Raw genomic sequence first — 17,194 nt, forward strand, 5'->3', positions numbered from 1 at the left:
CCAAAACACCTCAGAAACTGCAGAAGCACATTTTATTTCAGAATGTCAGTGTGTTTTAAAAGGGATGCACAATAAATAAGATCTCATACTGAAAGGTTCATGGCATGGCTTTTTAATTATTTTGAAATGTGGAGATTCAATTATAATGTTGCCAAAGTTTTTTTTTTTCCCCCCACAAAAAAGTCATAATAGTAAAACATGATGTTCAACAAATGCTCTTTTTGAAGTGAGGACTTAAATATATTTTTATAATTCAATGAACATATGTATGGAAGCCCATTTTTACCACATAAGAAAAAAAATGCTTATTACACAAGTCAAAATTATGGCATGAAAATAGTCATAGTATGTCCATTTCGACTCTTTATTGCTTTGGTGGCTTTATAAAGCGTTCACAGCTGCCTGGATGGTTTATTCACTTCACACCACTAGAGGGTGAAACATTACCACTGAATGTTTGGTGCCACTTTATATAAAGCGTCTTTAACTACTATCTCTAACAACATTACAATTAATCAAAATTACCCAAAATAATAAATTATCTGTATGGTGGTACAAATGGCTGTGGAATCAAAAATGGTATCGAATATCCATATTTTTCAAGGTATCATATCGAAGTTGGAAATTCCAGTATTGTTACAACACTTTTAATTATAAATTAAATTAAAAACATTATTAATTACAAAATTGCAATTTACAAAGCATTATTATTTATTTTTTTATGTCGCAAAAATGGGCATGTCAACAAAAAATGAGTTGTTTATATTACAACCTAGTGCATTCCAATGTTTAGTGGGAGGAAATGGCTTTTGAACAATATTCTGGACAACAACGTATTTATTATTTACATTAAGGCACAGGAAACATATTTGAAATGCACAAATATCATTTAAAAAGCTTGATCAGACTGCTGTTCAACACATCATGTCCTTTTAAAGAAGGAGTCCAATGTGCCGGCGGTTCCCTGCACTCTGGCTCTCTTGGCCTGCGGGCCGCTCGGAGTCTTCGCTCGGCTCTTCCCGCGGGACGACTGAGGAGCTCCGGCCGGAACCGGCCCGTCACTGGAGACTGAGGAACTGAACGATTTCTGCAAGTCCAGAGCGAAGTGATAATCCGTATGCTCAGGCATTTCCCAGACCAGCACCTTCTGCCCGCAGCGCTCACAGACATGAAGATCCTCAGAGGAGCTCGGCTCGCTCGCCTCCGCCGGAGCACGACCGCTCTCGTCCTCAGTCATCGACCCGTTTCCTTCAGAGAGCGAGTTTGTGACCTGAAGGGTTTTCTCCAGGGTCTTTCTTTGGAAGAAGGAAGAGATTCCAGTGGCTTTCAGAGAACTGCACTGGCTGGAAGCGTTTTCCGCAGGAGTGTCTTCATCTTTACGGGCTTCCTCCAGTCGCCGTTTGTTCTTTTCAGCTGCTTTCTCGAACAGAGACCGGATGGCCCCTGGGCTCTTGGGGGTCGGCTGCGTTTTGGGGGTTTGCGTAGAGGACGGAAGAGACTGCGTTGAGCTTGCGTCGCTGCACAGGAAGCTTGCTATTCCTCCTGATGAGGATGAAGGTGTGTCACTGAACTTACTGGCTGACAAATAAAGGCAAGTCAAGGCCGGAGACCTAGAAGAAAACAATGAAGCTTTAGTGGAGTAACTCAACTGCTGTAACAACATCAAGATCATGGGTATGATGCCCGTGCACATGGACTGGTAACATGTAGAGCCAAAACATATGGGCCAAATCCGGCCCGCCAATAATCTTCACCCGGCCCGAGGGCACCCCAACCTCCCTCCTCCTCTGGCGGTGCGGCTAAATTTGGTTAGATACGTAGATATTTGTCAATGCTTTTGTGTACCACCGAGAAATTTGGCATTCGCTTGCAAAGAACACAAAAGTTTTGCGAGCTAACACAAACATTTGTGAAAGAACGCAAAAACATTGCAAAATAATTTTCCTCCCATATCACTTTTTTTCCACCACCATGTCCCTTTAGGGGCTCCATAATTAAGAGATTTAAAATGTTGGTTTCGGTCCATCAAGAGATTTAAACACTGGTCAGTTTTAGGTCAAAGAGGTTCGGCGGAGGATCTTAACAAGCATCTGAATAAACTCTATTTGAATTAAAATTCATTTCCAAAGCCCGAAGTATACTTCGGCCGTCTTTGAGACATGATTTTCATCATCAGGAGGGTCCGCAGACGCATCAGCGCGTACAACAGCACATGCGCAAGATTAATGTTGAGACAAAAGAGTCCACAAGGTGGCAACACGCAGTTGTGATGTATTGTGCAGTAGTTGAAGAAGAGCGATACAAAACAACACGCTGTTCCAAGAACAGTAAACAAAGCAGCATATCCTTCTCCAGTTCTTGTCTTAAACTTTGCATTTAGTGGCTACTTTTCTTCTTCTATCCTTCCGAGTGAATGTCCTGTAAATGACACGACTCTGACGTCTGGTAGAGTATAGAAAAGCAGTTGTACTGCATGTGTCGAACATGTCTATCTGCGGTTGAGCATACTTTAAAAGCTGTGCGGACGCGACTGTGCGCGAGACAGAGCAGAACGAAGTACGCTTTTTATTTGTTTATTTTTACCTTGTGTCATTAACGACTTGAATATGAGAACACAAAAACACAAAGATTTTAATAGCATTAAAATGACCTGATTATTTTTATCTACATATTTAGTTTTTTTTTTTAATCTAATGGTCTACATGCACGGTTACTTCCTGGTTGTGGTTAAGCCAGCTCGGGCATTTCCGGTGAACTGTCAGCTGTTCATTCTGTAGTCGATGTACATCGATACAAAACCATCAATGGTTGAATTTTAATGTTGTATTCATATTTTAAGGCAGTTATCACATTTTCCTAATTTGCCAATAAACCAGTTTTATTTATTGCAATAAAGATGAAGCTATTGGGACCGTTTAAAAACGCTGTCTGCAATTAGACACACACGCATTTTTTCCCCATGCGATGACCACAAACATTACTTGTTCATCCTTCTGAGATTGTCCCCATTGTACAACCGAACGTTTAAAAATGTAGAAAATTCAACATTTGATAGAAAACAGTTATTTAAAAATAAGTCAATAATTACCACTTTAACCAGCAGGTGGCGGCAAAGTAGCATTTATTTGCGCATATATCAGCCATTCCCTCTAACCGTTTTTCACTTCGTTTTTGACTAAATATTAAACATTATAAAATAACTATGTTTAAAAATACATTTAGTCAATGTGTATGAAATACTCAAATCTCATGAAAAACAACTTTTCTTGTGAATGAATGACACAGAAAGCGATCACAGCAGCTGTCAGTCAGTGCAGCTCAAGATCAATGATTTCAGCACACATTTTATTCAATTAATCTAACTAAAGTGCACAATAAATATTTAATTTTTGAAGCTTTTTTTCATATAAAAGTGTGAAAACTGATGGGTTGAATTGAATTTAGCCGAGGAGGAACACTGAGGTACGTCTTTATTTATTTATTTTTTATGCTGTCTTATGTTTGAATAAGTAAATTAATGCTATGCCTGACTATTTAAGTGACTATATTCTGATTATAAACTAAGTATTACACTACTGATGCTCAACACACCAGCACATGACTCTCACCGGAAGTTTTTGAGCTGACTTATATTAATGCAGAAGTTCCATTGGCTGCACTGGTTGTTTGTTTGAACCGATGGTTCCTCGTATTGCTACTCACCACGCCTCCTGGTGACTTCCTGCAGTATTGAGGCTCTTGATGATAGCCAAGCTGTCTGATGTCATCTTCGTAGCATCATATCGCGCAAGAGCACAGCAGCGAGAGAAACTGCTGGCTTTCTTATCTCCAGCCTGCCGGACGCCCACGGTCAGCTGTTTGGCCACTCTCCCGTTCTGCAGAGAAAAACAACACATAGCAGGGCTGGGGCAATAAAGATTTTCTGAATGCATCGCGATTCTCATTGGAATCGATTCTGAGCTTAGTTTTAACAGCAGATGGCGCTCTAGGCTAGTTTTTAACCGCACACTCAAATGCTCATGAAGAAGAGCGCTCGTGCGTTCGGCTGAGTTTGAGTAAGTATTTGCATCTCAGAATGCTTTTATGACATGAGATTAATGTAAACAGGTCACTGAAAACACTCTTGTAATTCACTTCAACCTTTTCAAACTTTATGAATGATTATTTTATAGAAGGTTGAAGTGGTGTAAAGAACTGGAAGAGAGCAGAGTATGTCTGTTTCTAAAGTACGATCCAGAATCATTTCTTGATTTGCGATGCATCGATTTACTCTCTCAGCCCTAATACACCTTGTGTCCCTCATGTTGTGTTCTGGTCATTTTGACTCAGAAAGCTTAAATGCTATTTAATGTTATCACATAACAACTTATAATTTGGGGGGGGGTTTCAACCTTGTTACACTTGTGTTGTTCCGGGTCTTTTAAACTTTTAATCAACATGCACATTAACAATAATTAGGATATAGAAATTGTGTCATGTAATTCATTTTTTAGGAGCTCATTGCTTCTACGTTCAGTTAAACTGCTAACAGTGATTGTAAATTAATTGCCTAAATTATTACATTATTTGCTAACTACATTCTTTAAATTGTAATGTTGACATGCATTCTCTGTAAAGCTGCTTTGAAATGATATGTATCGTGAAAAGCGCTATACAAATAAATGTGAATTGAATTAAACTTTTAAATCATTTGTTATATTATCATCACCATCAGTTAAAAAAAGAAATGCAAAAAATGCACTAATTGTAAGAAAACAAGTTGAATCCAATATTTGGTGAAAATATAGCATAACACAAGATTTACAAGACATTAAAAAGGTTGGTCATTTTTGACCCAGAACACCAAATTAGGATTTTCAACACAGCATGATACTGTATCACAGTATGGGACAGGCACAGGAATTATTAGCAAATGTGAATTTTACTTGGCACTTTAAAAGGTGCAATATGTAAGATTTCTGTCTGCTAGAAGCCTATTCAAAACAAAGGCATAGGTTGATGATGGCAAGTTTGAGCGTGGTATCTTGGGACATGTGGTCTCCATCTCAACAGATGGTGCAAAAGAATCGGGATTGGACTCGGGAAGAAATCATGTTCATGGATGCGATTATTAACATTACTGTAGTATGAAGCAGAGCAGGAGCGAGTGTTGTGGAGCTGAACGAGGAGCTGGAGCGACTGATCAACACACGCCTCACGAGCAGCGGGACTTTTATTATGACACAGTCGCCGGCGCCGCTTCCGCTTTTCCGGTCATGAGTATGAGGTAACGCAGCTCTGTTTATCATATTAGATACATTTGAGAGTGTTGAAAATGATGTTATAACGTTACTCTGTGCGTTCGCTCGACGGCTGCTGTGAGACACTGTTACACACTGCAGTAAGATAGATCGATTTTACAATATCATATTAAATGCTGGATGGCTTGTGTTGATAAATGGCATGCAATTAATTTTAAAACGTATTGTATGATGGAGAAAATTCTGTATTACTGTTACTAAAAATAAAGCTGCGTCTGATTATGCTATGTTAGCTACTTCACAAAATAGTGTTTTTCTCTGAGGCGTGGTGAAGCATGGTACTCGCAAAACATCAAGAAAATTAGATTTAAACAATAAGACTAAACGTGTTGAGCTGTATAACAATAATTAGTTTTCTGTCTATAAATATATCAAAACAGTTGTTCCCTTGTCTATTAAAACATGTAAACATTAAAGCGTCTTTGGTGTCAGTCACTTGTGTGCATTTAACAGCATTTTACATTTTCATCTTCGAACGTGGCTCATCCAATCAGAACGGAGTTGGAATTACTGATTTGCTTTGTAAAATGACTCACCATGTCTCTGTCTTTGTTCAGTCTCTCCTCTAATTCAAGGGCGAGCTGATGAAGCCAGTGCTGCACCTACAGTCACACAAGAGCGTGAGCAACACGAGCAGGAACCCACAGACACCAATCTCAGATTCGCCAGATTCACCTGCTGTTTTGTAGCCAAACAGGTTTTCCCTGGAAAGTTCTTGCTGCAGCCGATGGATTTGGGAAGCTGTCGGGGATTCACCGGCTCAAACTCGATCCCTCTGCACATGTCGTACAGCCACGGCCTAATGGACAAATGAAGTTCCCACACTTTTCGATTAATGAATTTCCACGACTTTTCCAACTATCCTTTGCGATTACTGGAAAAGTTTATTTAGAATCATTATATAGAGATAAAATAAGCATTCGCAAAGAGAAGTTTCTACTAGAAATGGTCTGAAATTGTAGTAACCAAAAAACAAATAAATTGGATTTTTGGAGTTTCATTGACTGAAACTGATTTTGTCAGTGTCTATTTCGTGACAATGTGGATAAACTACAACAGGTAAACATGACAGCTGTGTGGACGGTTGACGATATTGTTTTTTGACTGTATTTCATCCTCTTTTCAATGAACTGAGATCTTTAGGTCTGTGGTGTTTTAATATAAAAGTCTCAGCTTTCAAATTCTGTCAACTTAATCACACATTTCAAACAAATGTCATTCTGATGTTCTTTAACAGTGTTGGAGAAATTTACTTTTACAAGTAATGCATTAAAATATTGCGTAATTGTGTTAGTTACTTTTTATGGAAAGTAATGTGCACCCAACAGCGCTCAAAGTATCATATTTTTTAAATTTCTGTACCGATTGATACTGTAGTCGTTACTTTTGATAACCCTAACTTAGGGTTAACTATTTAAAGTGTGAAAAGCCCTAATATGTCACAGAGAAAAATTAATTAAATTCAACACCTGTCACTCAAAACTACAGGCTAACCCAAAAATATGAATAAACAAAAATCTTTTTTAACATCCAGACAAGAACAGAATAGCTGTTTCCATGCAAAGTTGCGAATTTAACTTAATTTAACGCATAAAACATTTGTGAATAAAGCTCTGTTCCCATCCAGTGAGTTGAGGAGAACAAAATCGTCACTTCCTGATAAATTGGTGCATTCGGAAAATGGAAGTTGCTGCAGTAGAAGCCACTGTATATAATCATTTTAGTATATAATAAATTGCTTTTATCACTTCATTTATAAAAAACACTTTAACTTTGCTCAGGCATTAGAGAATGACTAAAACAGCATTTCAGATGCTGTGTAATGAGATCGGTCCGCTGGTTGCTCCAGTTATCATTTTGCAAAGTCACGTCTTTTTTTGATGCGCATCAAGGAATTTATTAGGTAAAAGTGTTTCCATCATAGTTTATGCGCATGTTTTCATATTTGCATTAAAAAAAATGTATCCGGCGTTTTTTTTTATGCACATTTTTTTTTTTACAATTCATCCACATCTTGGCGTTTCCATCCAGCATTTTTTTATAAGATATCCCAAAATGTGCATAAAAATAGGTGGATGGAAACACGGCTAATGTCGGTGACTGACGATGGTTTCAGTACCGAACAGCTCTCCTCCAAAATCCGACCACAAAGGCTGAATGTTCTCTCTGAAGGTGCACTCATGGCCGGGATGCAAAGAACATACAGTTATGTTCAAAATAATAGCAGTGTGTTTAAAAAAGTGAGTAAAAAAAACTATATAATAACCTTTATTTTAATACACGCAAATGCATTGGGAACAGTGCATATTATATTCTAAATCAAAACATGAAGAAAAAATTATCAAATGTTATTACTTTTCAGAAAGTGAAGGAAAAGGAATATTAGGCTGTTCAAAACAAATAGCAGTGTCTGCATTTGTCTTTACAAAGTCACACATTTACTGTATAAACTGAAAAATGCTTAAAGATTTAGTTGTATAACCACAGTTTCTGAGAACTGCTTCACATCTGTGTTGCATGGAGTCGACCAACTTCTGGCACCTGTGAACAGGTATTCCAGCCCAGGACGATCGCACCACAATTCCTCTGCATTTCTTGGTTTTGCCTCAGAAACAGCATTTTTGATGTCACCCCACAAGTTTTCTATTGGATTAAGGTCCGGGGATTGGGCTGGCCACTCCATAACGTTAATCTTGTTGGTCTGGAACCAAGATGCTGCTCGTTTACTGGTGTGTTTGGGGTCGTTGTCTTGTTGAAACACCCATTTTAAGGGCATTTCCTCTTCGGCATAAGGCAACATGACCTCTTCATGTATTTTGATGTACTCAAACTGATCCATGATCCCTGGAATCCGATAAATAGGCCCATAGTGCGAGAAACATCCCCATATCATGATGCTTGCGCCACCATGCTTCACTGTCTTCACAGTGTACTGTGGCTTGAATTCAGTGTTTGGGGGTTGCCTGACAATAGCACTTTTAAATAGCCATTTTAAAGCACTGGATATCATTTTAGCTGAGCAGCCTATCATTTTCTGCACTTCTTTATGTTTTCCCCTCTCTAATGAACTTTTTAATCAAAGTATGTGTCTGGAACGACCCATTTTACTCCGATTTTCAGAGAGAAATGCACAGTAAAACATTTGCTGCCTTCGTCCTTAAATAAGGGCCATTTGTTTGACATCAGTTTTTTCACAGAATTAATTGAAATTGATTAATCTCTAATTGAACTCCACACTGCTATTATTTTGAACACGCCCATTTCAATGAATGATTCAGTTACACATAATCAGCAGCATGCATGTCATGACTGTTGTGTCTGTTGGTTTTCTATTACTCTACTACATCTATTAGTAAAATATTCGCCATGCAGAAATATAATTTTGATCAAAAACAATGATTGATCTGGTTAGTGATGTTGGACTGCTATTATTTTGAACACAACTGTATCTTGCCAGGATGATCAGGGCAGGGAACGGGGAACTGTGAGGACGCCACCACTGCAGAAAGTTTTGTTCACTTCAAGATTGTTAAAGGATCTCGGGAGCAGCCGGGCTATTGTTTCTGGCTAAATGGAAACATGTTTTTGTTTAACCCTTGTGTGGTCTTCGTTTGGGAAGTACACTCAGGGTCTTCGGGGTCTCCACAGACCCCAGGCAACAAAATGCAATTTTGTAACAAAATACTTGTTTTTTTGTTGTTTTTTTAAAACAAATGTAATTTTATTCTGTTTATTAATGTTTTTACTCTATATTTGTGCAGTTTTTGTTGGATTTAAATAAATTTAAAAATATTTTTTTTAAATAGGTTTTTATACAAAAACAGCTTTTTATGTAAAATTCACTTTATGAAAGACCCACATTTCTAAATTTCATTCATGGGGATAACATGGATAATTTGACATGGTTTAGTGTAAGATTTTTGCCCATCTTTTGGAAAATCCAGTTATAAAAGTAAAAAAAATATCATTTTTTCCAGTGGATGGCTGCAGAGCTCCACTATTTGCTGTTTGACTGACTGAAAGACATCTTTACACAAGTATTCTTCAGTTGGATTCATATCTAAATATTACGAAATCACAATTATAATAATAAAAGTTACTTTTTGTCAAAGTTTAGCATTTTTTGTAATGAAAAAAATCAGTTTTTCAATATTGTTACATTATGATGAGACTCCACTGTGAAAATGGACAAAATTCATCCTCGAAATCAACATTTTTGAAAAACTTTTTTCAGTACAAAAAAAATGCTAAACGACAACAAGTAATTTTTATTGTCTTTTATTGTCATAATTGTGATTTCATAATATTTAGATATAAATCCAACTGAAGAATACTTGTGTAAAGATGTCTTTCAGTCAGTCAAATAGCACATAGCAAATAGTGGAGCTCTGCAGCCATCTACTGGTAAAAGTGATATTTTTTTTTACTTTTAAAACTGCATTTTCCAAAAGATAGGAAAAAATCTTACACTAAACCATGTCAAATTATCCATGTTATCCCCATGAATGAAAGTTAGAAATGTGGGTCTTTTATAAAGTGAATTTTACATAATAAGCTGTTTTTGTATAAAAAAAAAATTGGACAAATAGAACATTTTTTTTTTATTTGAGCAAACGTTGTTTGGGGTCTGTGCAGACCCCAAAGACCCTATAAGGGTTAAAAAAAAAATCATTTTGATGCATCACTAATTTCAACCTAAGTGTAATTAGAAAAATATTTATTTACTACAGAACGTTCCATTAAGATTTTTAGGCCTGAATCTTTTTCGGACAACTTTTCCGATCGCAGGTTTTTCTGAATGTGTGAAGCCTGTCGTGTTGGTTCTCACCCCGTCTTCTCTCCAAAGTGCTGCTCCAGCTGGACCTTGGTGAATTGAGTGAGATCGCCCATGTTTTCCACCCCCAGAGTCTCCATAATGGATTTTCCCAGCTTCCCTCCCAGATTACGACTGTAGATCAAGCACACATCATGCATGTTATCATTGTTATGGGGCACAAAGGGAATCAGATAATATCATGGTACAGGTGATCTACTTACATTTTTCTGATGGAAAGTGTGCTAAAGAGTTGTGGAACGGATCCCAGCGGCAAAACTGTTTGGCGATTGGGCTTGTTTAAACCACATGCCAGTTTGGCTAACACCTATGAAATAAAAAAAAATGGGGGTAAAAAAAAATCAATTTTGATTGACTGTACCAGTGTTGAATGTATCAGTGAGAGTTCAAGCAAGGACACATACATTCCTCACTGTTGCATTCTGGGATGCATCTGGACACATTAATGTGTACATGCAATTACATGCATTTCTTCTGCCATCCAATATTCATGATACGTTTTGTGCTTTGATTCTTTTGATATAAAACAGTCTCATATTTTAAAATATTATTACAAAATTCAAACAATAAATGCCATTTGGACTGTAGCCACATGTGAAGCGATCATCTCTTCCTCTTTACTACTAGTTACAGCAGCAAATAAACATGAATGAACATCAGAAGATTCAGAACAACTTACTGAAATGAATCATGTCTCATGTGATTCCATCAATCACAGAAATAAAACAGCTTGAGAACAACATGATCCGGTAACGTCACATTTACCTCAGAAAAGACATTTAGTGACTATAAACTATAGTCAGCTAGAAAAATAACTCAAGAGGTGATTTTGATACATATATACACTTTATTATACATTCATTATATTTAACCTGTTAATGATGTCTCATTTAATGTATGTTTGAATAAATCTGTCATGATAAGTTTTTATTAAAGCCACCATTTAAATGTTTATATTTCAACAACGAATTGGAGTGGAATCATAATTATAGAATTAAATATAAATGCAGCATTATGAGCAACTTAAATATTTGTATACAGCTTAGTTTTAGATTGATGATTATTATATATGTAAAAATAAAAAGCAATTGTATTTAATAGTTTGGACTTTATTGTTAATTTTATCCTTTATAGTGATATATAGACTGTAATATTTTGAATAAGCTTTTATTTTTATGTTGTTGTTTTTTTTTTTGTTTTTTTTTTTTATTTTAGCTTAGTAATTTAATTGTGTGCTTTTGTAATTTTATTAGTTTTAATTATGCACCACATAATTTAATTATTGTTATTTAGTTTTAATTTATTTTAGTTTCAGTTCATTTTAGTTATTTATTTGTTTACAGTTAATAATTTTAGTGCTTTATTGCCAAAGCGACAATTCTATTTTTCATTTAGTTTAAGTTTTTCAAATAATATTTATAATTTACTTTAGCTTTACTTCAATTAACAGAAATGTTCTTAATAGTTTTAGTTAACGATAATAACCCTGTATAGTTTACAGCTTTAGTTGAGAGATTTGTTTTCCTAAAAAAAATTGACATACCGTACCTGATATACATCCAAATGAATCGCATCGAGATCGGAATCGAATCAAGAGCTTATGAATCATAACTGAACTGTGTCAAAACCCAGACCTAGTTTCTGCTATTCAGTGCTGACCAGGGGTGCATTTCCCAAAAGCAACTATAGTACCATCGCTACCAATAGAATTCAACGGAACTTGCGATCATAGCTGCTTTTAGCAAACGCATCCCTGATCAGTAAACAATTCCTGAATGTAAATGTAAAAGGTAGTTAGTGGTTTTCATCAAGCAGACCTTGTTGTGCGAGATCCCGGCGGAGCAGCGGAATCCAGTGTGTTGCTCCACCGCTGCCCTCATCTCCTCCACTATAAGAGCCCCGACCGCCAGACGCAGCTCCGCGCAGACAGACGGAGCGCTGGAGGACAGAAGCTCCAGCCACTGCAGCAGACCTCCGACCCGCTGACCTTCTGCACAAACACAAATTAACAAAATGCAACTTGCTGTGTACCACCTGGGGTATTCTGGAATGTATATCACATTATATCGATAACTCAGCAGAAGAAAAAAAAACTTCCGTTCTAATTTATTAGCAAAGATATTTGTATTAAAGTGCATACTGTGTAACTGAACACTTTTAACTGAAGATGTAGATGCCAAAAAATTCATATAAATATAAATTGCATCAAGTATACAAAGTTTCAGAACCACCAAACCAACATCTGGTTCACTGGTTATCCAGTTATCCAATCACAGCCTCTGCTAAAGTTTAAGTCACCCGAGATGAATTTATGTGCATCTTGGCGTTTCCATCCAGCGTTTTTTTATGTGATATCCCCAAATTTGCATAAAAATTGGTAGATGGAAACCATATGGATTAGGTGGATGGATTTGCTGTCACCTTTATCTAGCAACGTATTCTCAGTCTGGTCATCAGTGCCGGTCTGCGGAAAGCCTTGAACGTAGGTGGTTTTCAGCTGCTCTGGTGTGATGTCCTGGACACTCATGTGCTTCAGTCTGTCCTCCACGCTGGCCGTGAGGTCCATGTACGCCTCGTCGATGCTGGCTCTCTCTATGACAGCGAAGCGTGACATCACCTCGATCACCTCCACACTCGCCTCCCTGTAACTGATACAGAGAAACTAGTGTTCATCTCATTAATGCAATCTATGACAAAACATGACCTTTTTTTCCATGATTAAACAATAACTGTGACTATATCAACATAGAATATCATTGATGAAAAAAGACAAGATTAAAATCTAGGCAAAAAATGTTTATGTTAAATAAAAAGAGGAGGCAAAATACTACAGACTGTTTTTAACAAGCATCTACAAGCTTTCATATTTGTGTTTGCCAGATGACAAGAGTTTAAATCCATGTTTGAAAGGCATATGGTGCATAAAACGAAGAGATGTGCACTTACTGGGTGAGATCAGCCTTCCCATGTGACTCTCGGACTCGTGCCACCTCTAGATCAGGGCACAGCTTCTTGGCATCATCTGCCCACATATTCCTGGTGACCCCGTGTGCCCTGGCTTCATAACTCACTGCTATAATGCTAATAACAAACACATCATTGGGCTTTAAATTACCATGAAATCAAAGTTCATCAGTTATTATTTTACTGCAGTATTTACTATAAATGATTTATCTGTGGCCCACACATCATTATTGTGTTAAATTCATGTTCCTGGTAAACTTGAATCAGAATATCTTGCCCTCCCTCTTGCCGCGACATCTCTTCTCTGATGACAAAGGCGGGGCTACCTGTCAATCACATGAGATCCACCAATGGACTTTCTTTAGAACTTCCGCGTTAATATAAGCCAGCTGGAAAACTTCCAGTAAGAGTCATGTGTGGGTGTGTTGAGCATCAGTAGTGTAATACTTAGTTTATAATCAGAATATAGTCACTTAAATAGTCAGGCATAGCATTAATTTAGTTATTCAAACGTAAGACAGCTTAAAAAATAAATAAATAAAGACGAAACTCAGTGTTCCTCCTCGGCTAAATTCAATTTGACCATCAGCTTTCACACTTTTATGTGAAAAAAAGCTTCAAAAATTAAATATTTATTGTGCACTTTAGTTATATTAATTGAATAAAATGTGTGTTTTCACAAGTGTGCTGAAATCATTGATCTTGAGCTGCACTGACTGACAGCTGCTGTGATCGCTTTCTGTGTCATTCATTCACAAGAAAAGTTATTGTTTTTCATGACATTTTATGAGTATTTCATACTTCACATTGACAAAATGTATTTTTAAACCTAGTTATTTTATAATGTTTAATATTTAGTCAAAAACAAAGTGAAAAACGGTTAGAGGAAATGGCTGATATATGCGCAAATAAATGCTACTTTGCCGCCACCTGCTGGTTAAAGTGGTAATTATTGTCTTTTTATTTTTAAAAGTGTTTTCTATCAAATGTCGAATTTCCTACATTTTTAAATGTTCGGTTTTACAATGGGGACAATCTCAGAAGGATGAACAAGTAATGTTTGCGGTCATCACATTAAATATAACATTTGAAGAAAATGCGTGTGTGTGTCTAATTAGCCTTTCGCCGAGCCCCGCCCCCCTTAGTTACTGTTGCTTTGTCCGACAAGCTGTGGCGCTGTCACTCCACATGCAGTGAAAAATACATCGCGGAACAAAGAGGATACTGACCACACATCGACAGACAAGACAGAGCAGGTTACTTATGATATTAAACAAAGTCCCAGCTTTCAAACTGTGTAGTTATTAAAGAAATTCAAACAATAAAAACCGTTTTGTTGCTCTTAATGTGTCGTGACAGATTGCTGTAGATCCTCAGCTCAACCGCTCGTAAAAACCGATCATCTCTTCCTATTAGTCCATGAACATGAGAATGAATGTTGTTTCAAACGCGGAAAGACGTCAATACACACCATTTTTCAAGTTTAACTCCACCGAGGTTAATCTTTTAACTACTGGCTGCTTTGTCGGACAAAATGGCGGATGCTGCGTTCTGATTGGTTAGATCGCTTGTCAATCAAACTCCCGGCGAAAGGTCAATTACAGACAGCGTTTTTAAACGGTCTGAATAGCTTCGTCTTTATTGCAATAAATAAAACTGGTTTATTGGCAAATTAGGTAAATGTGATAACTGCATTAAAATATGAATACAGCATTAAAAAGTCAACCATTGATGGTTTTGTATCGATGTACAGCGACTACAGAATGAACAGATAACAGTTCACCGGAAATGCCCGAGCTGGCTTAACGATAACCAGGAAGTAACCGTGCATTAAAGGTGCGTTCACGCGGCCTCGTAATTCCTGTAGTTACGAGATTATAGCTTGTAAAAAGCGTTCACGTCCTCGTAGAGCTCGTAATTACAGCTTGTAAGCTGGGAGTTTTCTGAAAGCTCCCAGATGTACCACGTGGCCGCGCTGTACCACCTGACCGCTGTAGATTCATTTAGGCGTCGATAGTGCTGCCATGGAAACGCATAATTCCCAGTTCAAGGACCAAAAGGACGTGAACAGCTCCGAATATAACGTCACGTGTTGTCATTTCAAGATTCCGGTAAATACGAGGTGACGTGAACGCAGCAATAGTCCATTGGCAACACTGCCATGGGGAATTGATTGGATGGTTGTGGTTTGCTATGGACTATATGCACGGTTACTATTTAAGTTACTATATTCTGATTATAAACTAAGTATTACTACTGATGCTCAACACACCAGCAAATGAATCTCACCGGAAGTTTTTGAGCTGGCTTATATTAATGCAGAAGTTCAAAAGAACACCATTGCTTTCAGCTGAAAGTAGCTAAAACCGGTCGCTAAATGACGTCATATGGCGTGTCGACTGATCTATATTAATATAATTATAGATCAGTGGACGAGTCACGGTATCTAAATAAGGTTTGTCTAAGAAGTTGCTAGATTTGTCACTAGGCTTTTGAAAAAAAAAAAGTCTCAAAAGGGGCGGGGAAGTCGCTAAAACTAGCGACAAAATCGCTAAATGGGCAGCACTGAGAAAATCAAGCCCCGCCTACATTTGTTCTTGTTCGAGAAGCCGTTTTCACTCGGACTAGGCAACTTCACATGTCTGGGTGAATTTCAGAGGAATTATCCAGCTTATTAGATGGTTTTAAGATCATTCACATTTTCTTCATTATGATTATTTTCTTGATAATTAAGCACAGGTTTTAAAGGAGAGTGATAGCGATCAAATCAAACATGAAAAAGTTACATTAAAGTCTCCGAGACCCAAAACTGATGATGACCTATGAAAAACTGCAATGAAATCTCTCCTTAAAGTTGTTTAAAATACACTTTAATGTATTTTGGTGTATTATAGAAATAATAATGGAATTTAAAAAAGAAAACAATAAAGAAAATAATATCTGTAGTTATATAAGCATTGCGGTCTCTGGGACCCCAAACATAAACATACAGTCAACATCAACAGAACATAACGGTTAGACTTAAAAATTATATTATTCTTGATAATAAATGTGTGACTATAGCACTGGCTCCCTACAGAATGAAAGCGAAATGTCATGATGTTCATGTCTCACCCTCCGCCTTTCCATGTCTTGTATTGCGCAACAACGCAGGGCTTGTTCTTGAGTTCGGGATTGATTCTTTGCTCCACTTGCACATAAAAACAATCCATGTCCACCAGCGCGACCACTCTTTCCTTCCCAAAATCCATCAGCACAATAACTGGAATTCACTTATGAAACACAAATCCTCGCGTCTCTCCATAGACAGGGTCTCATCCGCGCTCTTCCTCGCTCATGTTGAGTAACGCGCGCGCGCTGCGCTGTGTCCGCGCACTGCTCTCTAGAGGATGATAGCGCAATAACTTTGGTGTCTAATAGAAATAGACATTTATAACACAAATAAAGGTAAATATTCAACAGGGCAAATACAAATGAAGACATTAAAAATAAAATCCATTTGTATTACCAGATTTATTTTATTATTAATTATGCATGAATAGATTGAAACTGACCAAAGCAAATTATTTTTGAGTATAATTCAACTTGGGAAATAAACTACTTTGATATATTATATTATATTATATTATATTATATTATATTATATTATATTATATTATATTATATTATATTATATTATAGCATGGCATAGCATAGTATATATTATATAATACGACTTTGATTTAAACCTATCTGTGCTATAAAATAAATGCTTTTACAACTCTGATACAGAGTAGGGTATAACTTAATATATATTTCTTCACATTGTGAAATTAAAAGTTTATATGTAATAAATTATTTGTTGAATCAAAATATTTCTTTCTAAAACTACCTTTTGTCTACTCAATAATTTTCTTGTTTAAAGGAACACTCCACTTTTTTAAAGAAAAATAGGCTCATTTTCCAACTCCCCTAGAGTTAAACAGTTGAGTTTTACCGTTTTCGAATCCATTCAGCCGATCTCCGGGTCTGCCGGTACCACTTTTAGCATAGCTTAGCATAGTTCATTGAATCTGATTAGACCGTTAGCATCTCGATCAAAAATTGACCAAAGAGT

The 17,194-nt window shown here is 36.9% G+C and overlaps 1 protein-coding gene across 2 annotated transcripts; it reads right to left on the reverse strand.

The window, feature by feature from the left end:
• Positions 1-96: 96 nt before the first annotated feature.
• Positions 97-16,487, reverse strand: polh (polymerase (DNA directed), eta). Of its 2 annotated transcripts, none has more exons than XM_048205939.1 (10): positions 16,213-16,487; positions 13,081-13,215; positions 12,556-12,782; positions 11,952-12,121; positions 10,338-10,441; positions 10,129-10,248; positions 5,976-6,099; positions 5,837-5,902; positions 3,703-3,875; positions 97-1,610 (listed from the first exon to the last, which is right to left on the reverse strand). In XM_048205939.1, the coding sequence occupies exons 1-10, from the start codon at positions 16,347-16,349 to the stop codon at positions 923-925; spliced, it is 1,944 nt and encodes a 647-aa protein (XP_048061896.1). In that variant the 5' UTR covers positions 16,350-16,487; the 3' UTR covers positions 97-922. The 2 variants fall into 2 exon arrangements, with proteins under 2 accessions (XP_048061896.1, XP_048061895.1); XM_048205938.1 differs by having other exon boundaries at positions 11,952-12,124.
• Positions 16,488-17,194: the final 707 nt, after the last annotated feature.

The sequence above is a fragment of the Megalobrama amblycephala genome, linkage group LG10, assembly GCF_018812025.1.
Source record: "Megalobrama amblycephala isolate DHTTF-2021 linkage group LG10, ASM1881202v1, whole genome shotgun sequence".
NCBI classification, from domain to species: domain Eukaryota; kingdom Metazoa; phylum Chordata; class Actinopteri; order Cypriniformes; family Xenocyprididae; genus Megalobrama; species Megalobrama amblycephala.